The sequence below is a fragment of the Danio rerio genome, chromosome 20, assembly GCF_049306965.1.
Source record: "Danio rerio strain Tuebingen ecotype United States chromosome 20, GRCz12tu, whole genome shotgun sequence".
Taxonomy (NCBI): domain Eukaryota; kingdom Metazoa; phylum Chordata; class Actinopteri; order Cypriniformes; family Danionidae; genus Danio; species Danio rerio.
In genome coordinates, this window is record NC_133195.1 from 6,150,816 (window position 1) to 6,176,609 (window position 25,794).

The 25,794-nt window shown below is 35.8% G+C and overlaps 1 protein-coding gene across 50 annotated transcripts in view; it reads right to left on the minus strand.

Annotated features, from left to right (window-relative positions):
• Positions 1-25,794, minus strand: part of cep128 (centrosomal protein 128) — a 52,220-nt gene that overhangs the window by 6,808 nt on the left and 19,618 nt on the right. For 23 of the 50 annotated variants that reach the window (XM_073932076.1, XM_073932060.1, XM_073932072.1 and 20 more), the window contains 10 exon segments: positions 24,977-25,573; positions 23,236-23,400; positions 20,050-20,217; positions 17,992-18,051; positions 14,139-14,331; positions 11,949-11,998; positions 11,323-11,346; positions 7,200-7,277; positions 7,015-7,128; positions 1,581-1,689 (listed from right to left, as the gene is read on the minus strand). In XM_073932076.1, coding sequence (XP_073788177.1) covers positions 1,581-1,689; positions 7,015-7,128; positions 7,200-7,277; positions 11,323-11,346; positions 11,949-11,998; positions 14,139-14,331; positions 17,992-18,051; positions 20,050-20,217; positions 23,236-23,400; positions 24,977-25,573 — 1,558 coding nt within the window. 50 annotated transcript variants of the gene reach the window in all.

Genomic DNA, 25,794 nt, shown 5'->3' on the forward strand with positions numbered 1-25,794 from the left:
TTGAAATAACTGCCGCTCTGTTTTTAGTGTATGACCACAGTTTGTGAATAAGCCACCAGGGGGCGCAAAGGGACAGGATGCGAACGGAAAGAAATAGCCTTTACAGCAGCTTTAAATATGCTTCTGTGCTTGTAAATGAGATTAAACAATAAGTCAAAGCATTATAATTCCTTTATTATTCATTTAAAATTTGTTAACACTCTTTATTTCAAACTTTTTAAGTGCAAAGAGGACTCGTTTTGGAATTGAAGAAATAAAAGACAACTAGCCTAACATGAAAGCACAAACATTCAGTACAAATAAGTAGGCCTAAATAAATAAATAAAGCAGTCTTTTAGCCTAAATTTAGAGAGGTGTTCAGTGTTTGCTATTTTGATAGGACTAAGACAAGACTTTTTCATTTATGTTTTTATTTATGTTTTTATTTACATTTTCGTTGTTGATTATATTTTACTACCTTATTTTATGTCTGAATTATTGTACATAATAATAAATGAATAATGAAAATAAATTAATAATGAAAATAGGCCTAAATAAATAATTTATTTAAAGATATTGCGGCGAAACACTGAGAAACGGTCAGGGGCATGGTCTAAAGAGCTTAAGTTGAAAGCTGCTTCATCAAAAGCAAAAAAAAATAAATTGACCTACCTTAAGCAGATCACTAAAAGTATAATAAAAATAATTTTGCAGCAGGACATAAATTAAGTCTCGCAGGTTTATTTTTAATAATTTAGTTTTAGTTCAGTTTTTTTTTTTTTTTTCAAAACGTCAATGTTCTCCTTTAAAGATGCTATAACTGTTGTTTTGTTTTGTTTTTTACTTAATGGCTCAGTATGTTTTGTATTTTAATTTTAATTTCAGTTACCTTGCATATACGTGTAAAATATAATGCCGCATAACCGCGGAAAAAGAAGAAAAAGCTGTCAGTTAGAGCTAATTCATCAAAATGAGCTGTAATAAAATACAGCGTTTAAGTTAATACAGGCAGAATGTGAACAAACTCAAGGTAAGGCTAAGATATGTGCTTGCTTTTTAATGCATTTAAAAAGATTTGCTATGGTGTATAATAATGTTTTTTTTTTCTTTTCCTTTTTTGTATGGTAAAGGACAATGCACATTATTATTGATGTAAACTTAGGCTAAAACTTACCATTGATAAATGTGACCTGTTTTAAGACACTTTTAAGAACTCATATACTGAACCTTCAAAATATATGCAAATTACAAAAACTTAACCAGAGTAACACTACTGTTTACATGTAGCAATATATAAAACTAAAACATTAAAAGTTTGCATTCCTACAAGTAAAAAAGCATGCCAATACAAACTTTTTTTTTTTTGTGTTAAATACTGTAGAAACAAGGACAGCCTCAGTAACGATAGATAAAACGCTCACTCATAACTGGATGAAAATAAATATTCATTTGTTATTTTAAAATAAAAATGGCTTAATCCTGATTGGCATTCCTTGCAAATATACAGTTTCTCCAAAAAGCAATATAAATGTGAAGCAACTACATTTTCTAGTATTTCTAACAAGTTAAATTCAGAGATTTTAGCGTTAGTCTGTACTCACAGGTATGGAATGACAGAGAGCTATTAGTCAAGATATTGCTCTGACTTAGAAGAGATGACGTCAGACCACTAAGCTGAAGACTCCTACAGGTGGCATCCAACTTCTCATCCTACAATTTACAATAAAAAATAAAAAAATCAGTATAGAGATTGGAGTTTTTAATTTTAAGATCAAATACTACATAGTAAACAGTGACCTAAGCTATACGCTTATTTCACGTGGCTGCCATTTTAAAGAACCAAAGCTGCATGGGATGAAACCAGGAAGCATAGGACCAGTACTGTAAACGTTGCAGTAACATGCTGTGGACTACAAACCTCCAGCAGTTGCAGAGATTACAAAATGGAGAAATGGTGTAAACATCACTTATTATAACTGAATATTATTCAGTTTGGTTTAATTTAAACAATTAAAAGCAAGTTAGCATCAATCAACATCACAATCTCTTTAAGAGTAATATGCTCAAGTGTCCTAATAGGCTTCAGTTCATGGCACCAGTTAAACACCATGGGGACGCTTTCCTGCTTCAGCCTATGTAACCCGGTGAGCGATAAAACCCTGCAGTCCTCTGTAGCACTCTTGCATTGTCTTTAATAGTGTTGTCTTGGTACTGAAGTTTTAGAAATGTGTATTTCCTGCTAACATTCAAGCGCCACTGAGGGCATTCATAAACAGCGCTGATTTACCATAGTATTCACCAGTGCTCATCAGTTTAACGCTCTTCACCCAGTGCAAACACAGATACATGGAGACTGGAGCATGAAGCAGCTGTGAAAATCAGTTAAGTCATCAAGAAGATCGGTCGTCTGTGTTTGAACAGCAGAGTGAACTGATGAGCTTCTCGGCCAATAACACTCATTTCTGTTGAGCATGTGAACACAATGGCAAATCAGCGCTGTTTTAAGAAAGCGATCAACAGTGCCTTAAACGTTAGTGGGAAATTGATGTTTTTTCTTTTATTCAGTATCGTGACAAGTCTAATATAGTGAAAGAATCAGTTCATTAACTCGAGTTCGATAAATGGCATCTAAAACGTGTGTTTGGGAAAGAAAACGTTAGATAACTAGTGCCATTTCCCTTAAATTAGCTGAAAATGAGCTCTGATATCCCTTTTTATTTTCACCATTTATTTAGAACGGACCTTCGGGTCACTCGGAAGGCGGTGAAATTATAAGTTTGTGTCACTTTCTCTTCTCTGATAAGATATACAGCGAGGTACACAACGTTCCTATGTAACTCCCAACGATACTTCCGGGTTTCCTCTCACTGCAGTCTCGATTTCGCTTTTAAAAATGGCGGCTGCGTGAAATCAGTCTATTCCCACATAATTTTCTGTTGCTTAATGAAATCCATTTGGGATGAAGCATTCATGAGATACAGTGCTTCCCACAGGTATAAAACATTCTTTTTATCCTTGGCACATGCTTATCTACATGCGAAAAAAAGAAAAAAAAATTAAAAATATTTTTATTTACTACCATTTATTACACACTGTTTCTTTTTAGTAGGTTGTTTTTTTTATATACTTAAATAAAAAAAGAAATCCATAATTTGTGTAAGAGTTGAAATATTACAAATATTTTGATATCTTTGACAATTCAAAACATGAGCTGAAAACAGAGACTGGTGATTTCACAACCCAGCAGATGGGAATGCGGGAAAAACCTGTTCCTGCTGCATTTGCATCTGAGTCTGCTGAAACTCGGCTTCATCCACCCCATCTCCCACATATGGTCATTTCAATGTTTGAATGCTCTAGATTAACCAAACTGACTTTAACTATCATGTTTGATATCATTTGAAATGTCTCAGTGCGATTGGTACAATGGTCTCATTCTCTCAGAAACAGACATAATCAAAACAATAAATATATAACTTCAGGCATCTTTTGAACCACTGTGAAGGGTGTGACTTTCCACAGGCAGCACTACTAAGTGTGAATGCCTTTTGTTATTCACACCCCCTTCCTTGAGGGAATTCTTGGATTATTTAAGGTAAGGTCTGAGAAAGACTCAGGGTGATTCTGCCTAACCAGATCAGCCCATAACATGGCTTGCTCCATGTTATGTATATTTCAAAGTCAGGAATGCATCTTTTAATCTTGGATTTATCTTTGATAATTTGATGTTTTGTATTGATCATTTATGAATTGACTGATTGAATTTGGCATAATACATTTACCTGACTAATAAATTATGTTTTGAATTATTCAAACCTCGTGTTATTATCACTGATAAATGTTGTTGTCCATAGCACTACAAGCCACTGTACAGGTTAGTAACGGACTAAAACATGTTAGACGGAGCAGCGTGGCACGCTATACAATGTTGTTAGAGATCCGACTAACAAATTGGCATTTATTCAAGTATACTTGGACTGTAAAAGGCCAACTATTTAGAACAACAAAATATTGTTGAAACTACTTTAATTGTGGATATTTAGGCTTCATCTACAAACGTATAATCCTGCGCAATTACTATTAAAATACTTTGTCTTGAATTAGTAGATAACAGATCTATGGGGACCACATAAAAATCTCCTAAATTGAGTAAGTATGGTTCTGCCGTTTTAGGAGAGTGGTTAATCGCCTCTGTTTAATGACCAAGACTGACAAGCTTGTATTAAGAGATTGTATACCCGGCCGGTGCAAGACTCGGGATGCTATAGGAATCTGAGTAAATGAGAATAATTTATAATAACAAATCAAAAGAATATTCAATCATAATCTAAAATAATGTGAAAGGAAACAAAATAATCTTCTCAATGTTTTATAATTGGAGTCAGATAAAACGAGGATAAATATATTAATATTCTAAACCACCTCATACTAAAATTGGAGTCAGATATGAGTTAAGTTTAATATAGATCAACATTGTGCACCGGAAAGGCCGAACATGCAGTGAACCTTCATCCACCAGTGGATACCGTCATTGGACCAACTGGGTGGACCCTACATTTGTTTTACTTTTGTTCTATTCAGGAGCCATTTGCACCCACTGGCAAGTAAAATCTGCTGCTGCTACAGTATTGCCAAAACATATTAGATACGTAAAAAATATGTAATATATAAACATCATCAAACTATAAATATATAAAGCAAATGAGAAATAAATGACAAAGAAAATAAAAACAAACAATATTTCTAAAAAGTATAATACAGCCCCTCCTAGTTTTTCACGATTTCAAGACAAGATCTAAAACAGATCTAAAATGGTAGGTAATACGCCAAAGGAAAGTTTTTTTAAACCACAATCTTACTTTCTCGATCCCCAGAGCATCTGACATAATGCACCTCACTCAAGACATGCGCTAGGGCTTCCCCTACTATAAAACATATAAACACTTAATAAATTTTATATCACTCTCACCAAATACTCTTTATTTGTGTCTGATACCCCAGTTTGTCACAGCAGTATGACTGAAATGTTCATGAGTGAAAGTGAAACTGCCGAACTGCAGTTAAAGTCAGGCATCCTGCTGATTTGATTCAGGAGGCCACTTTGTTGTCAGACGGCTCACCGGTCAGGTATACATCCGCGCTAAAATATCAAGGTGTAAGTCACTATATCTTGCGTAGAATAGATCCAGCTTCCAAACCAACTTTGAGAATAGATTAACGCAGATATTTTTTTAATCGCGTGATAACCCTACTAAAAAAAACAGCTTAAACCAGCCTAGGTTGGTTGGCTGGTTTAAACTGGTCGACCAGGCTAGTTTTAGAGGGTTTTTGGCCATTTCCAGGCTGGTTTCTTAGCTGGTCAGGCTGGGAGATGACCTGCTAACACTAGCTCGACCAGCCTAGCCAGGCTGGGAGCCCAGCGCAAACCAGGCTGGTCAAGCTGGTTTTAGCTGGATTTAGCTGGTCTTTTTTTTCAGCCTGACCAGCTAAGAACAGGCTGGAAATGGCTGGAAACCAGCCTGGAAATGGCCAAAACCCCTCTAATACCAGCCTGGTCAATCAGCTAAAACCAGCCAACCAGCCTAGGCGGGTTTAAGCTGGATTTTTCACCAGGGAAGAGTCTCGCATTAACGCAGCACGTTAACGTAGATAACGGCCCACCACTACTTAAAATAAAAACATAATGCAAAAACACATACAATTAACAACAACTTTAGAAAGCAAAAAATAAAATCTGAAATCCTGGACAATCCCCACATCCTGTGGGTCTCTGCAGAGCAATTGAGTCTGTGGGACTGTGGACAGGTTTCGCGCACACACAAGTAGGAAACGTCTAGGGTGGGAGAAGATTTCCCACTGTTTAATCAATTGCGGATGTTTGGCTATTGAGCAGATACAAAAAAAGTATAAAAGGATTAGGGTTGGGCCAATAGACGATGCCATCGTCCACCGCCGATGGCCGACAGACACCATGATGCTGAGCCGGCATTGCGATCCACCGCCCCCGTTGCAAATCCGTTCGCGAAAAATACACACTTAGGTCCTGTTTACACTAATAGGTATTAGCTTTTAAATGGCATTTTAGAACGAAAACGATCCACAATCTGGCGTTATCACTAGCATTTCTGAGCAGTCCTTCTTCCTTCCACACTACCACTGAAAACGCACATCACGTGACCACACACACACATACACACACACAAACACACAGGCACAGACACACACACTGTCATGCATTCGAGACAGCGGGTTATGGCAGACAGCGGGTCAGTAGACTGGTTCAATCTTTCGCTTTCACGCTTGAACTTAGTAATTTTAGCGAAAAACTCAGATAATATTGGTTGATTTCTGTTGGTAGTCAACCTTTTTTACCAACCAAGTTTGTCGACGTCATTATAACGACACAGATCACTCTGCCTATTCACGAGTCCCGCTAAAAAAGTGATTGACAGGTGGCAATTATGAGTGTACCTTATCTTTAGTCATTTATGATTTGGTTGTGGATAAAACAAAGACCATGTAGGTCTGATAGTTAAAACGGTAGGCTACAAATAATAAATTAATTATGAATTACTCATAATAATTAATTATTATTAATAATCATTCATAATTAATTCACCGCCGCCTATGTTGACGATGCCATCATACATCGTACGATGCCAAACTGGTCGACAAATATCCTTGGCCGTTCATATACCTGGGTAATATACCTGGACAAGTGAAGTCTATGTGTGGGAAGCACTGAGATATCCTATTAAAATAACTATAAACACAAAATACACTATTAACAATATACTTAAGCCTACATACACCGTTGGTTATATTTTTATAATATTGTCAAAAATAAAACCGTGAAACCTTACTTCTATTGAATTATAACGTTTTCGTTTTTTTTAATACATGTTATTTGTTTCATTTGATGACAAAGATCCTTTAGCTGCAAATGTTAGCATCTAACTGCTAACAATGCTAAGGAAAGATAATTAATATTGGCAATTAATAAAACATGCCTACATCATCAGCAGAATTTCATACCCTGTATTCCTGAATCCTCCTCTTAGATTCCTCAAGTTGACGTTGGAGGTCTCCAACTATCTCTGTATATCTGGCATAGCGCAGCTCCACCATCTCTCTCTGCCTCTGCGACTCCTGTAATGGCAGAAGCCAACCATGATATCTGCCTTGGAAAGAGTTCAACACTCATACACCTATTATCCAACCTCGAGATCTTTGAAGTTTTCCAGCAGACTTAGTTTCTCAGGAACTGACTCCAGATGGTCCAAGGCCAGTTTGGTGCTCTGGAAAAGAATAATAGGGGCAACCTTTAGGACATTCTTTTATTTATACTTAAAAACCCATTATAGTGTTTCCCCTTTCGCTGCAGGTGATCTGAAAAAAGTGCTTTTACAAAACGAGTAATGGGTCAGTTTCTGTGTTGTTTTCCCATGCTATTATGATATAGGTGTATAGACAGAGCATTGAATTAAGCCTGATGGATATAGGAGTCAATTCAATGTGTCAGAGGCAGATATTAGTCATATTGGTTATTGGATGTGGTAAGCACCAGATTATTTTTAAATTGCAAAAAAAAAAAAAAAAACTAGTGGTGGCCATTAACATGCTGCGTTATCGCGTGACTCTTATCGTGCAATAAAAAAAAAAAAATAAATAAATATATATATATATATATATATATATATATATATATATATATATATATATATATATATATATATATATATATATATATAATATATATAAAAATATATATATATATATATATATATATATATATATATATATATATATATATATATATATATATATATATCGCCGTTAATCTATACTCAAAGTTGGGTGGGAATTGGGTCTATTCTACGCAAGTTATGATGACTTTCACCTTAACATTTTAGCGTGGATATATACCTGACCGGTGGGCTGTCTGACAAAAAAGTGCCCTTCTGGATGCCCTACTTTGAAGACACTACTGACAACGTTTACATGGACATCTGTAGTCTAGTTATTTGCCTTAATAGACGATAATATAATTAGGTGTTTACGTGAAGGGCTTTCATGAAAGAGTTTCCTGTAATTTTGGGTGACTTAAGCTGCAGTTTGGCAGTTTCACTTTAACTTATGAACATTTCATTCATGCCCCCGTGACAAACTGGGGTATTAGATGCAAATAAGGAGTAAGGATTGGTGAGAGTGTTATGGAATTTAATAATGCATGCTGAATGGCAAAAAAAACTTCCACATATTGCGATGTGTGTGTGGTCCTTTGCTGACAGCCGCGTGTGTGGATCTTGTCGGAAAACATGGTGAGAAGTCCTACATGATGGTAATAGTTTGATCGCGGTGTTTCCTTTAATAATGCCACTAATATCTGCATACTCCACGTTTTAATTCCATTTCTGTTTAGTTCAGTGATGACTTTAGTTGGATTAAGGTCATCAAAAAAACGCTGTTTGAAGCTTATGTAGGCCTACAGTTAAAAATTCATGTTTAACTGAATAAACAGGAAACACAAGTACATATTATTGAATATAATTTATTTTCATCACCAATTATCATAGTAGAACAGTTTTTTAAGCAGTTTGTGATGCAATTCTGAAACAGGAGATGAGCCCCTGGACTAATGCGCCACCTGGCTTGAGAAATCATTCTCAAAGACTTATATTTAGTAATTATTTGGGTAGCACAAATATTCTGAATGCCTTCGGCAGAATTCAAATGAGCCATTTTAATTTAGATTAATTCCAAGATTCCAGTGAGATTAGTTTAGATTTAAAAAAATAATCTATGCCCACCTATAAAAAAACCATAAGATGTAGGATTTTAAAAATGTTTAATTTCCAATGCAATGATGGCAGAACTAGACAAAGATGATGCAAAATCTTAGTCTATCTGCTGCATTTTAAATCAGATGAAGTTTGTTAATTAGACCTACAGGGCTACCACCTTGTAAGCACATTACAATAATTTAGCCTTGAAGCCATAAATGCATGGATGAGCTTTTCTGCATTAGATATTGATAGCATCATTGCTGTAGTCTCCTAATATTTATACAATTAAATATACCTAGCACTTAGTAATACCTACAGACCAAACTCAAACTCATTTTTTTATAGGACCCCTAGAAAATGTGGTATCTTCACAAGTGTGTGTTTTTTTATTTTTTGGAATAACAATAATTTGTAATATGTCATAGCAGTGAAAGTGCTCAAATAAGAGCTTACAAATTGAGTTGTCCTTATAATTATCAATTAGTGTTAAACCTCAACCTCACTGCTTAAGTTGATACTATCAACCACAGCAATCTCTAAGAAAGGGTTGAAAATGGCATGGCATTGACTTGCAATCATACTTATTTGACTGTTATCAATTTGAATCAGTAAATGCAGTGTTATCATATCAATAAGTTTGGTATGTAGTTTTGCAACCATTGCTTTTTCCACTGTAGGATACAGTGTAGTAGTAGTGAGATGTGTGAAATTAAACTGAAACTGAAAAACAGGCTTTTCAAAAGTTTGGCCACCCTCTCTTTTGTGTGAATTTCAAAACCAATAGTCACTTAAAGGGGAAATGGAGCACTCAGTCAAGTTTACATTATTTTGTACCTTGGATTTCACTTTAATAAAAATATATCAAGCAAACTTGATTAATGTAACCATTTAGAAGAAAACGGCATATAGCTTTTAGACCTAGGGCGCCTCCATCTTGTGTCTGACATCACAGGGTTGGTTCCGTTCCCTCAGCTAAACAGTTGCAGTGGAAGTAATGTACTGAATACAGAGACTGTATTAAAGCCTATTTTAACCCAATTCGTGAAGTTGTGGGCATGGAGCAGTTGGCGTTTCTGTGTGGAGTTTGCATGTTCTCCCCGTATTCGCGTGGGTTTCTCCTGGGTGCTTCAGCTTACCTCACAGTCCAAAGACATGCAGTACAGGTGAATTGGGTGGGCTAAATTGTCCGTAGAGTACGTGTGTAAATAAGTGTGTATAGAAGAGATAGGTTGTAGCTGCAAGGGCATCCGCTGTGTAAAGCATATGCTAGATAAGTTGGTGGTTCATTCTGCTGTGGCGACCCCAGATTAATAAAGGAGCTAAGCCGAAAAGAAAATGAATGAATGAATATTTATTCTATTTTTCTTTTATTCCCATTTAATTGCCGATCATTTAATAGGCTTTGCTCCACTCTCATAAGTCAAATGTTAGACTTTTTAAGACCTTTTTAAGACCATCAAGAATAAAATTTCAGACTTCTATAGGGCTAAATGCTAAGGATTTTCTTAAGGATGCTAAGGTCAGCAGAAAAATTTTTTTTTACTTGCCCCATCAAGAAACAATTTCTAATTAGTAAATTTTTTGTCACATATTTTAAATATTCTGTCAAATTAAACAGAAATGCAGTTTTTTCAACTTAAAAAAAAACTGTAAAACTTTAATAAACTAAATGTTGGCACAACAGACTGTTATAACATTAGTTATAATTAGAGTTTTGCTAAAAGGTTTATTAAGATGTATTACCAATAACTGGGTAGGTTTAAGTAAACAAAGGAAAATTAAGTAATTTAATCGTTTTTAAAGCCTAAAGTTTCGTTTTTTAAATATTTAAGACAATTAAAGACTTTTTAAGACCCTGCGGACACCCTGATACTATATATGTATGCATATATGTGTGTATGTATGTACAGTTGAAGTCAGAATTATTAGCCCCCCTGAATTATTAGGCCCGTTTATTTTTTCCCCCAATTTCTGTTAAACGGACAGCAGATTTTTGTCAACACGTTTCTAAACATATTAGTTTTAACAACTCATTTCTAATAACTGATTTATTTTATCTTTGCCATGATGACAGTACATAATATTTTACTAGATATTTTTTAAGACACTTCTTATACAGCTTAAAGTGACATTTAAAGGCTTAACTAGGTTAATTAGGTTAACTAGGCAGGTTAGGGTAATTAGGCAAGTTATTGTATAACGATGGCTTGTTCTGTAGACATTCAGGAATAAAATATAGCCTAAAGGGGCTAATAATTTTGTCCTTAAAATGGTGTTCAAAAAAAATAAAAACTGCTTTTATTTTAGCCGAAATAAAACAAATAAGGCTTTCTTCAGAAGAAAAAATATTATTAGACATACTATGAAACTTTCCTTGCTCTGTTAAACATAATTTGGGAAAGATTTAAAAAAAGAAAAAATAAATAAATAAATCAAAGGGAGGCTAATAATTCTGACTTCAATTGTGTGTGTGCATGTGTGTGCATATTTAATATAAAAACAAATCTTAACAGCTTAGTTTTATAATCAAGCCCTAAAGGGAAAATAAAAACCTTACCGTTTCAAGATCTATAATACGGTCCTAAAAAACAAAAACAGAGATTAATTTGGATGAGTACATGCATATTCCAGGAAAAAAAAAATTGAGGATTCTAATTTATCATTCAAAAGCAGCACCCAAAAATTCAGAGTCAAGTTTAATTATTGCCGCTGCATCCTATTGTCTGAAACATGCCGCTTGTCACATTTCATCCCCATCCAAGAGACTGAGTCATAAAAGTGGTGTGAAAACAGTTGCCTCTACAGCACTGCAGGGGAGGGCAAACTCGGTCCTGGAGGGCCAGTGTCCTGCACAGTTCAGCTCCAACACAAATCAAACACACCTGAACAAGGTAATCAGTGTCTTCAGTGTGTTTGATTAGAGTTGAAGCTAAACTGTGCAGGACAACAGCCCTCCAGGACCGAGTTTGCCCACCCCTGAACTATTGCAATATAGACAAGCAGGGGTAAGATTGTGTAAGTGCATAACTGCAGAATGCAGAACAACGGACATGTACTGAATGCACGATTACATGGGGGGGGCACAGAAGTAAATGACTAACTATAATGGCTAACTAACTATATAACTTGTGTTTGTGTACACTCACAGGATAATGACATTCATATAAACTCTCTTACACTAACCTGAAGATTTCTCAACTCATCTTCTTTCTTGCGACCTTTTTCAAGAAGGCCTGGAAGACAATATTAATGTGTATTAATGAGCAACAAAGTAATAAGGTGAATATTTTACTTTACTTCACGCCAAACCTGTGACATTTTCTTCCCACCTTTTTGAAAGACCGAAAATATATATATAATAAAAGTATTGCATACCTTACTTGCCTTGTACATTTTTATTTAGCTGGAAAACAAAGCAATGATTGATTTGTTTTATATAAATTGCACACTATGCTAACTAGGCATAAAATATACAGACCATAACTGACTTTTAAGATTTTGACTACACTAATATAAACATTTAAAAATAAATACATTCATAAGATTCAATTATTGTGGTCAAATCACCAAGGACTCAAAGTGATAAAGTATTACAAAGTTAAGCATGTGGCTATATTGATGATGGTTTGGGTTGCAACATAATGGCACTGCCTAGGCCCCATATTTGTGCTGGATGGGCTCTGCCAAGATCGACCGAATCATTCTGGAGGACCGTTAGCATCCAATGGTTCAAACAAATATATATACAGTTGAAGTCAGAATTATTAGCCCCCCTTTGAGTTTTTTCAGAGCAAGGAATTTTTCACAGTATGTCTGCTAATATTTTTTCTTCTGGAGAAAGTCTTTTTCTCCAAAAGCAGTTTTTAAACTTTAAAAAGCCATTTTAAGGTCAAAATTATTAGCCCCTTTAAGCTGTATTTTTTTCGATAGTCTACAGAACAAACCATCATTATACAATAACTTGCCTAATTACCCTAACCTGCCTAGTTAACCTAATTAGTTAAGCCTTTAAATGTCACTTTAGGCTGTATAGAAGTGTCTTGAAAAATATCTAGTCAAATATTATTTACTGTCATCATAGCAAAGATAAAATAAATCAGTTATTAGAAATAAGTTATTAAAACTATTATGCTTAGAAATGTGTTGAAAAAAATCTTCTCTTCGTTAAACAGAAATTGGGGAAAAAAATAAACGGGGACGAATAATTCAGGGGGCTAATTCTGACAGTCACATGCTCAGAAGAACATAATCGGCTGTGTGTCCTTTTATTGTTTACGAGGCTGTCTAAATTAATAATTTAATTAATAATTTGCGCATGACTACTGAAGTGCAGCTGCTCATATTCTTTCAGAAACTGCCAAACCAACTGTTACTCTTTATCATCGCCTTTTGGACTATTATGAACTTGGAATGACGGAATTACTTTCTAAGAGGTTACATGCACTGGTGTAGAAAAAAAGGTGCAGATGAGAGGATGCACTGACTGTACAGTATTTGTTTTGTGTTGTTCTAAATATTTGAATTTGATGATTTCTCTGTAATTTGTAACATTTTGGAGACTGCAAGAGTCGGTGTGTTCATATATATTTTATTTATTTATTTATTTAATATAATTGTACACGTTACTGTAGGCTATTTTGCAAAATCATTGATCTGCACCTATAATCAACTCCTGTTTATAGTAAGATTAGTATTTAACATGTACAGTATACTTAAGTATTTATATATATATATATATATATATATATATATATATATATATATATATATATATATATATATATATATATATATAAAGCATCTGTATTGTGAGAAGTGCTTCTCATATGACATGTAAATGACTCGTACAGCTTTATTTTACATTTCTTTGAGCGAGAATTGCGTTGATGGCAAGTTTCTGTCTAACACCACTCCTATAAAAGGGTACCATTTGGCAGTGGAGACACAAACCTGATAAAGGCGACCCATACCGAACCGTACCAAACTGGAACGTACCACTCAGAGGAAAGGAAATTCCTTTGTTAGAAATACTTCTGTTTTATGTTTATTTATATAGTACCTTTTTTGACTTATAACAATATATTTTCACATCGACAATAATTTATCTTGTTCAAATGGACTATGAACAGAAGCTATGGTAATTATTTTTATTGCACTCTATTTCCACCATCATTAGCTGATACAGCTAATAGCTAATTAAAATTATTAGTAACTACTAAATAAATTGTAACTAATAGCCTCCACTTTTGTAATTAAATAATGTGCACATTTTGTAAAGCTACTATGGTTATAATTTGATTTTACTATCTGTACTGTAGTGTGAGGCCCAATAAATTCTGATCTAGTGATCAGTTTTCTGAGCCAAGTTAGTACCTCTCTTCTCTGATTGGATGTCATTGAGAAGCCGTTCCTGCATGGCAATTTGGTCCAGGAGCCTCTGCAATTCTAAATCTTTGGATTCTTTCAGGGTTTTCATTTGCTCCTTGTGGTGCTGAAGTATTCTCCTCAACCTCTTCTCTCTGGCCTCCCGTTCCCGCACCTCTTCACATAACCACTGAAGCTTTGTCTAAATACACACAACCAAATAGAAAATAAATTTCTTTTACAACACAAAAAAGCTTGAATTATAATAAACTGCTTGTATTTAAAAACAATTGACAAATGCAAGTTCAAGAATTTATCCTTACTACAAATACCTGTTTGATTAATTCAAATGTATGCAATATGAACGCCAAGACTATTTCTGGTGATGAAAACTTTAAAAAAGATGAAAAAAAATGAAGGACAATAATTTTATTCTAGATTTTCAGCTTATGTTATTGAAGATGGTTTCAATAGCCTGATTTCTGACTATCAGTGTACGCTTAAAGGCGCTGTGTGTAAAATTTGACTCTTCTAACGCAGAAAAACACCATAAGTTTGCAGATATTTAAGAAACATGCTAAGTGAACATACTAGTTTATCTGAAAAACAATACTAAATTATAATTTGAAAACATGCATAATAACGTTGGAATGTCTGTTATTGTTTTAGGTTTGATAACCTGTCAGTTCACCGAATTATATTTCAGCACTCTGGGTTGCCTTAGAGCAGGGGTGTCCAATCTACAGCCCAAGGGCCATCTGCGGCCCGCAATCAGTTTTGTGGCGGTCCGCGAGGCTTTTTTTAAATATCAATAGAATCTGGCCCGCTATACAAAAATGAACATAATTCAATAAATAACCACCTGGTGTCGCTATTACATGCATTCAATTAAGCAGCAGTTCTTGTTACTAACTAACTAACGAACGAACGAACGAACGAACGAACGATCGATCTATCTATCTATCTATCTATCTATCTATCTATCTATCTATCTATCTATCTATCTATCTATCTATCTATCTATCTATCTATCTATCTATCTATCTATCTATCTATCTATCTATCTATCTATCTATCTATCTATCTATCTATCTATCTATCTGAAGTCTGAATTATTAGCTCCTCTTTGATTTATTTCTTCTTTTTTTAAATATTTCCCAAATGATGTTTAACAGAGCAAGGACATTTTCACAGTATGTCTGATAATATTTTTCCTTCTGGAGAAAGATTTATTTGTTTATTTCGGCTAGAATAAAAGCAGTTTTTAATTTTTTATGAACCATTTTAAGGTCAAAATTATTAGCCCCTTAAGTCTTCAGAACAAACCATTGTTAAAAAATAACTTGCCTAATTACCTTAACCTGCCTAGTTAACCTAATTAACCTAGTTAAGTCTTTAAATGTCACTTTAAGCTGTATAAAAGTGTTTTGAAAAATATCTAGTCGAATATTATTTACTGTCATCATGGCAAAGATAAAATAAATCAGTTATTAGAAATGAGTTACAAAAACTAATATGTTTAGAAATGTGTGGGGAAAAAATCTCTCCGTTAAACAGAAATTTAGGATAAAATAAACAGGGGGGCTAATAATTTAGGGGGCTAACAATTCTGACTATATATATATATATATATATATATATATATATATATATATATATATATATATATATATATATATATATTAATATGCGTGTCTGTGTGATGTATGTTAAATTTGGTCCGGGACAACAATTTTTTTTTTTTTGCATCTGGCCCTCGGCCCAAAAAGTTTGGACACCCCTGCCTTGGAGAAAAACACTGTATTTAATTTCAGTTAAGAAGGCTGCCTCAATGTATGCTGGAGCAATGTGCCCTCTGCAGGACAGCAGCAACCTCCGAAATGAGACACATATTCAGTTTAAAAATCCACATTAGGTGGTATTTAAAAAGCAAATAATATTATTATTAGCTGGCAGCTAGCTTTCTGCAACTCTCACGTGGTCGCCCACTGAAGCCAAGCAGGGCTGAGCCCGGTCAGTACCTGAATGGGAGACCACATGGGAAAGCTAGGTTGGTGCCGAAAGTGGTGTTAGTGAGGCCAGCAGGGGGCGCTCAACCTGCAGTCTGTGTGGGACCAAATGCCCCAGTATAGTGACGGGGACTCTATACTTGTCAGTGAGTGCCATCTTTCGGATGAGACGTTGAACCGAGGTCCGACTCTCTGTGGTCGTTAAAAATCCCAGGATGTCCTTTAAAAAAAAAAAGTGTAGGGGTTTAACCCCGGCATCCTCGCCGAATTTGCCCACTGGCATCTGTCCATCATGGTCTCCTAACCCTCCCTATATCATAATTGGCTTCATCACTCTGTCTCTCCTCGGCCAATCAGCTGGTGTGTGGTGTGTGGTCTGGCGCAAAATGGCTGCCGTCAAGTCATCCAGGTGGACGCTGCACATTGGTGGTGGATGAGGAGATGCCCTCCCATTGTGTAAAGCACTTTGAGTGCCCAGAAAAGCGCTATATAAATGTAAGGAATTATTAATTAATATAAATATTATAAACGTAAGCAGCATACACTGTAACACCATGTCTTAACAACATGCAACACGACAAGATTCCAGTGACAAGCAATTTGTTTTTCTGCACCAGATGCGATAAAACAAAAACATTTAAATACCAGCCATCCAAAAGCACAGAATAGTGCATTGACTGCACTTCATTGAAATGGTAAGGTCTAGAAAGTAACTAATGCATATAATACCCCATTTAACATTATTAAAATTACTGATTGTGCTGAGTGACTGATATTTGAGTCACAGTTCTAACATTCATTTTCAAATATTTTAATTTAGTTTCAACATCTGAGGTCAACTATATGCTGCTGGTATCAATATAATCATTTAACACTGAAAAAAAAAAACACATACTGTACAGCTACAGGAAACAAAAAACGTTTCTAAAATATAAACGCCAGAAGATGCTTTTGACAAAAACTCCTTTGACATGGAGATGATTACTTTTGTCATGTGTTGTTATGGTGTAGACTCGATGTAGTCAGTGTAGTCAATCCGGCAAGCTGGGTTTGTGTGAAGTCCTCAGAGGAGGGGCAGGATGAAAAAGTGTTTTGATATTGAATTGCAATACCTAGTTCAACCACTGGGTGTCAATCTTACATACTGCACCTTTAAATAGAATGCAACTGGGCATCTGAACAGCATGTAAAATGCTTTATATGCTGCATTTTCCCATAAAACATTATGGATTACATAATGTAGTATAATTTATAATGTGTAAATTGTTATGTATTTCATACTTATTTAAATATTTATATTTGATAAGAAGCAAAATTATGTCAAAGCACTTAAAACCCTATATCAAAATGACTGTATCAGCAGTCTTATGCTGAAAAGCAAACTGCATACCAACATTACTTCAAAGTTTCCATTAAACCAAACGTTACTGGTTTTAATCCATGTGTGTTAGCTTTGAAGTTATTTGTATGCTAAAAGTATATCCAATTAACTGTTAACCAATTAGCTGTACAACTGAAAAATTACAGTATCTGTATAAACATCTGTATGAACATCCACGTTGAAGATATTAATAGATAAAACATTAAAGGGATAAAAAAGTGAACCTGTAACCATTGGCATTCATAAAAGAAAAACAAATAATATGCAAATCAATTGTTATAGGTAGTGGTTCAACAGAACAAAAACAAAACTGGCTCGTAACAAGAATATTTAAATTTTTGAGTAAACTATGCCTTTAAATGCCTTCAGAGATGTCCATCAGTTAATTTAAGACAGTAAGAGATTACAGTTGTTATAAATGCATGATATCAGCTGGAGAACTGATTATCAAAAGTTGGGTTCAACAATATACCTTAACCTCAGCAAGCCAGCGATGAGAATCCTTCTGAAGTCCAGGAGTCAGGGTAATGGCCTACAACAACAAAAATAATAAACATAAACATCATAATTTTCCTCCACTTATCCGGGGCCGGGTCGTGGGGGCAGCAGTCTTATGTGAAAACACCAGACTTCTGATGGTCCTGAGCCCATGTAGTGATATCGCATATAGATGAATGATGATTCTTGATGCGCTGCAGGGATCAGGGATCAGAGATCATGGTTGTTCAGCTTAGGCTTGTGCCCCTGTACTTCACACACTGTAATTCCTCCAGATTCCTTGAATCTTTTAATGATGGTATGCACAGTTGAAGGTGAAATATCAAAATTTCTACCTTTTTAAATGTAAGAAAGGATTAGGGGTGTCGTTTAGGGGTGAAAGTTATGCTCAATTTCGATTATCGAATCAAAAAATAGAATCGTCGATGCTGCCACGCCCCCATGTCATGTCAGCTTGGCTTGCCAAGCGGGAAAAAAACAGGCTTGTTGAAGTGCTTGTTAAACTGCAGAAGCAGGAGACCCGTCGGCAGAACTTAAACCCTCTCCTCTTTCAATGAAGTCGCTGGTGTGTAAGCATTTTGGATTTCCAGTGAGTTATGCTGACAACGTTCGTGTTGTCGACAAAAAAAAAAAACACAGTTTTGCAAGCTCTGCTATGTACGTATTACGTACGGTTCGTCCGATAGACAACACCGGCATCGCGATCCTCCGCCCGCCCCCGTTGCAAATCCACTCGCGAAAAGTACACACTCAGGCCCTGTTTACACTGTCTTTGTTTTTAAATGGCATTTTAGAACGACAACGATTTGACATCCACAGTGGCGTGTAGCATTTCTGAGCAGCCCTCCTTCCTCTCTACCTCTGAAAATGCACATCACGTGACCACACAGACACAGACGCACACACAGCCATGCGCTCGAGACAGCAGGTCCAGGCAGTCAGAGGACTGCTTCAATCTTTCACTCACTTGTACTTAGTCATTTTAGCGAACACCTCAGATTCTGTTGGCTGGTTCCTGTTGCTTGTGCGTCTTTTTTTAACGACGCCATTATAACGACACAGATCACTGCCTATTCACGAGTCCTGCAGAAAAAGTGATTGACAGGTGGTAATTATGTGTGTATCTTGCCTTTATTCATTTACTGTATGATTTGTTTATGGGTAAAACAAAGACCATACAGGTCAGGTAGTTTAAACAGTAGGCTACAAATAATTAATTGGTCATTAATTAATTAATTATTCATAATCGAAAACTGAATAGAATCATGCCTTTGGAATCGAAAATGTAATCGAATCGAGGATTTGGAGAATCGTGACACCCTTAGAAAGTATAAATATTTACAAATGAAATAAAGCTGACCGAGCAAATCATGACATAATTTGTGTTAATATTGTCTGAAATGAAATGCAAGTCAAAGTACATTTGGAAATCGCTACTTTCTTTTCTTTGTCATTTGTATTTTCCATACTGTCCCAACTTTTTCTTATTTGGGGTTGTATACACGCAGTGTTTTATATATTTATACTGCATTATGCATTACAATATTGAGTTACTCCCTAAAAGGTAATTCGTTACGTTACTTCGTTACTTTTTATGTTACTTTTTTTTAAGTTACTTTTTTTTATTAATAGAGGAGCTCTGCAAATTAACAATACACAGTATGTCTGACCTACACCTTCATTTATCTTTTGTTATTTTCAGAGAAATTTCTGACATATACATATACACACACACTACTACTACTACTACTACTACTACTACTACTACTACTACTACTACTACCCTGACTACCACTAGAATAACACTGAAATAAATTGCTTAAACTTGCTCAGGGAATGTTGTATGTAGACAAAATGTACGTTAACTTTATGAAGAATCAAAAACTGCTAGAGATTTTGTTTGCATTACCTGTAAAAAAATGGCACATTTTCTTACAATTCTGTGCTCAGATTGCTGTCACTCCTACTTATGTCCAATGTATGTAATGAAGTATTGTAAAAAGTGTTTGGTAGCAAAAGTATGTGCAAGCACCTCAAGTTTGGCGTCTGACAAGAACTGGCAGGCTGAGTCAATCTGAGCCCCTGTGGCATGAAGGATGGATTCCTGCTCTGTTTGGAGGCTGGCAAGCCTCTCTCGTAGCTCTGCCATAGAGTGCTCTGCAGTGTGTCTCCTCTCCTCCTCCTTCTTTGCTAGCTTCACCTACATAGGACACATTAAAAAGATGTCTGGTATACAGGGTCTAAATAAATTATGTTTAAAAAATGCCTATTTATTTTTTACCAGCCATGAAACTCTTTTTGCAAAAACAGGCAGTTTGTACTACTACTACTAGCACATGGATTAATCATATTTACAATGTTTTTAGTGCATCATTGCTGAACATTCAAAAAAAAAACCATTAATGCTATCGATCATCTCGATTAAGATTTTTCCCCCTGCAGTTTCCTTTAATAGGATATCAATTCATTTTATTGACTAAAAGTCAGACAGTCAGTCCAGAAATCTCTCGTTTTCATAAACATTCTGATTACAACAACTCATCAGACAGGAGACTTGATTCATGGTTGCACAATTACTAAAACCTTATTATGTAAAGATAGGTCTAACTGGACATTGGTTACTATAATTAATAGTGTATTTTTTTAAAGAAATCGGTAATAGAATTTCATTTTGCACTGGTTGCCATGTCTATGTGTAGTTTTTATTTTATTTAAGTATTGTGTGGGGGTGCTAATAGTTTTTTTAAACACTCTCAAACAGCAAAGGTTTTCTGCTGCTCTCACTTTAGGACATAAACAGACTATCCTTCTCAAGCTGTTCGTTTTCATTTTAGACCAAACAGTGTTTACGATTATAAACCAGAGTACATACAGTAATCAGAGAATGAAATTCACTACCTTTTAAGACCTTTTTAGAGACTCTTTCCATGCATTTTAAGACCTTACAACCACTTTTCAACTGGAAACACTGGCAAGATTTTAACTTGCAGTATATTTACTAAATATTAATGTGATAAACTAATCCAAAACTAAAACATTATTCATATACTGAATAAAAATCGATTAAATCTAGCTAACTCAGCAGGTTGGCACCTATAGAATTAATCGTGTTGCCTTGGTAACTGCAGTAAACAAAGCAGCATGATGTCAAATCCAGTAGGATTTTATTGATTTCATAAACTACACAGCATCCTGATGTTCACAGATTTAATTCAGGCACACTTTAGCATACATTGCATAATCAAAAAAGATTTAATTAAAAATTTAATCTAATTAGCATTTAAGACTTCTTAAAAATTTTTTAAGGGGCTTACATTTCTCTACATTGATTTATCAACTTTTAATACTTTTTGCGACCTCGCAGACAACACCTAGAAAACAGTGTGTGGTCGTGTCCTCGAAATCAGAACCATTACCTCTAGTAATCTCCAGTTCTGCCAGTTCCAGAATCTACAGATTTCTTGTTCTCAAAGCTCAAGAGAGCCAAGTCTGCTCATTCCATGCTTCAAGACATGCAAGAAGATTCAACTTCTTCCAACCATGGCATCAACTGCAGAAACAACCAACACCTGCAGAAATATCCAGTTCTGCTTGTTCCAGAATCTACAGATTTCTTTTTCTTAAAGCTCAAAAGAGCCAAGTCTACTCGTTCCATGCTTCAAGACCTACAAGAAGATCCAACTTCTTCCAACCACGGCATCAACGGCAAAAACAACCAACACCTCCAGAAATATCTAGTTCTGCTTGTTCCAGAAACTACAGATTTCTTCTTCTCAAAGCTCAAGAGAGCTAAGTCTGCTGGTTCCATGCTTCAAGAACTGCAAGAAGATCCAACATCTTCCAACCACGGCATCAACGGCAGAAACAACTAACACCTCCAGGAATATCCAGTTCTGCTTGTTCCAGAAACTACAGATTTCTTCTTCTTAAAGCTCAAGATAGCCAAGTTTGCTCGTTCCATGCTTCAAGACATGCAAGAAGATCCAACTTCTTCCAACCACGGCATCAACAGCAAAAACAACCAACACCTCCGGAAATCTCCAGTTCTGTTTGTTTCAGAAACTACAGATTTCTTCTTTTTAAAGCTCAAGAGAGCTAAGTCTGCTCGTTCCATGCTTCAAGACCTGCAAGAAGATCCAACTTCTTCCAACCACGGCATCAGCAGCAGAAACGTGAATATTCCACTTTCCAACCCTCTAAATGAGACCTTGGCATTGTGTGTTTACGTATAAAATATTCTAACTATTCAGACGTTTATAACTGATAGTCATTAATATCAAAAACTTCTTCAGTTCCTTGTTATTGTAGTATAAGGTTTACCTTTTCTTAACTTAATCACCTTCATGACTCTCCTATGCACTTCATTTATTATACATTTAGTAATTTAGTTACCTTGTTTACTATTTTGTCAATAAATATACATTACAATTGTGTCTTCCTTGTGTCGATAATACAGTAAAAGGCTCTACAAGTCACAGAATCTCATTATCTTTTAGATTTGGCCATATAATAAACTCCTCATTTGTATATTTTAATTAACAAGATTTTATCGTTAATTATTTTGACAGTGGAAAGCTGTCTGGTGCCCCGTTTAAAATGAGTTATTGATCTGTTATTTCTACATTAATTGGTGCCCCCGCATGAGGCTAAAATATTAATATTTATAACAAATTATTGATTTTAATATTTCATTCATTCATTCATTTTCTTGTCGGCTTAGTCCCTTTAGTAATCCGGGGTCGCCACAGCAGAATGAACCGCCAACATATCCAGCAAGTTTTTTACTATATTTTGGAAACATCCACACACACATTCACACACACACTCATACACTACAGACAATTTAGCCTACCCAATTCAGCTGTACCGCATGTCTTTGGACTGTGGGGGAAACCGGAGCACCCGGAGGAAACCCACACGAACGCAGGGAGAACATGCAAACTCCACACAGAAACGGCAACTGAGCCGAGGCTCGAACCAGCGACCTTCTTGCTGTGAGGCGACAGCACTGCCTACTGTGCCACTGCTTCGCCCAATTTTAATATTTGATAAATCCAATTATCACTACAAGGCTATCCATTACCAAACACCGCCATACTCTAATTCCTGATATATCATATGCACTTTCAGACTGGAGCTCTAGAAAAAGTCTTTACCATAACTTTACCATTAAAAAACGCTGATTTAAAAAGTGAAACTGGTAGAAAGTCAGAATTACCTTCACATTCAGCTCTTTTCTGAGGATGTGGTATTTGCGGAGGAGCTGAGTAAGACTCTCCTCTCTGGTGCTCAGCTCTTCTGTAAGCTTATCACATTCAGTCTTCATTTTGTCCAGCTTTAGCTGAAGAGTTCTCCTCAGTTCACCATCTGCTAATGCCTCTGACTAGACACACAAACAATATTATCACACAGTCACCGACTTCAAGAAATCAAAGCACATTTTTAATTAAACCATTTGTCCATTTTTTTCTTGTCATTAATGTTTAAAAGAGGGCTCAAAAAAGAAATAGAGAACGAGATTAACAGAATGCTCATGACTGTAGGAGCCTTGATGGACTTTTGCTGTGAATTTATGTTTGAGTAAAGGACATGATGCAATTTTATGTTTGGAACCGTAAGAATGACAATAAAAGTTATAAGCCTGTGTAAACCAGATCCTTCCTATCTTTGTTAAACCTGCTCTGCAATGTCAATAAAACATAGATGATGAAATATATAAGGATGGTAAAGATAAAGAGGTTTAACAGCCTGATCTCACGAGGAAACGTACATATTTTACGTTTTGCCAGTTTAGTGGCTAATTCGTACGAATTCGTACGAGTTCAGTCGTACGAAATTGTACGATTTTAAAAAGTAGTGTTACATCCTATGATGTATTTAGGTAATAAGTTGTTGGTGTGAGTGGCAGCTTATTGCTCTCCCCTTTTGTTTTATTAATCGCTCTCTCTCTCTCTCTGTCTCTCTGCCTCTCTCTCTCTCATTGAGCAGCGTTCCAAACCAGCCGCACCTGTTTTCAATCAGAGCAAATCGGATGGGTTGCTGTTGATTGAGCTTCCAGGCTTTATAAAGAGGCAGAGTGGCAAAGCACGGAGAGAGTCCCTGTTTTCCCTAACCCAGTGATTATAGTGTGATAGAGATTTTGTTGGATATTTAGAACTGTGAGCTTGTGAATCTTGCGAGATTATAGTGTGAATAAGTGTGACGTGTAACTTTATGTGAAAAGTAAGCCGTGTAGAGAGACAAGTGCTGATTTACTTTGGGTTTATCCTTTAAGTTTCCTCCTGTTTCTGGATTTAGCCAGGTTGTGGGGTAAGAGCATAATCATTGATTTTGAGTTTTCTTTATATATATATATATATATATATATATATATATATATATATATTAGGAAATCTAGAACTTTTTGTCAATTTAGGAAGCTTTTGTTTTGTTGGTTATTTTGGCCTTACCCTCTCATAATGATTTTGGTTAGGATAATTTTCATTTAAGTATCTCTTTGTTTTTGTTTACCCTGTCTGTAAATGTAAAAAAAATATTGAATTTTGTTAAACAGTGAATAAAAGATAATATTTTTTCTTTTGAAATCTCTTTTCAGAGTTTTTTGTTGTTATTATTTTTATATCTAAAGTGAACGTATGCTGGGATAGAGAAAAAGGAGATTCTCCATGCACATTATTAAATATTAATTTATTATTAATTCGATCCAATTAAAATTTTATATCTTTTTTTTTAATCATAATTAATTATTTTTTTGTTACTTTTGTCTCCGTACCCCTAGAAAAAGGGACTAAAATGTAACAGTAGGCATGGCACCTAACCCCACCCCTAAACCCAACCGTCATTGGGTGATGAGTAAATCGTACTAACATGTACGAATTAGATTGTACGAATTAGCCACTCAATGAAAAAGTTACGAATTGTCGTGAGATTGCGTTGGGTTTAATAGTAAACATTATAACCTTAAGGTCTTTGACAAGAGCCTCCAGTTCTTCACGCTCTCGCTGGTATGATATCAGCTTGTTGTGTACATCTCTATCCTGTTCTGCTTTTCCTTCCTGCAGGTGACTCAGCTCCTTTTGATGCACCAGCCTCTCCAGTTCCAGCTGTCTTCCAAAAGACGAACTCTCTTCCTGAGCCGCAGCGAGCTGTATTTCCAGGTCCTTCTTGGAACTCTCTACCTCAGCCAGTCTAGTAACGAGATCAGCTTTCGCAGCAGTCAGGTTCTTGTGTAAACTCTGAAGATCCAGCATAGATCTCTGATCCACCTCCCTCCTCTGCTCCAGCAGATCAACACGCTCCTGCAACCTGATGTTCTCCTCTCTCAAATGGAGCTGTAAGGAAATCTGCTTCTGGGTCTCCTCTTCTAGGCGTCTCATGTTTTCCTGAGCCTCTTGGAGCTTTAGTTCTGAAGTAACAAGGCGAGAACGAGCTTCGGCTAGATCCACTTCGCATCGGTGTACATCCTCTTCACGCTGAGCAAGACTTCCAAGGGCATCTGCGAGTTGCCGGCGTGTCCTTTCAGTCTGCTGGCTAAGAATGCCTGCTCTTTCTTGGTTCTGAAGAAGAAAACAAACTACTTACACATGCTACATAGAATGCAACATAAACAATGTAAATATCACAAATGAATGCAGATGTATTTATATGCTGCCCAGGCCCGGCCCTAACCAATTTGGCGCCCTAGGCCATTTCAGGTGGCGCCCCGTCACATCGCAGTAAATTCCACTGCTAGTGTAAAGTCAAAAGAAACTAAACAGCTTTTAAATCGACTACTACA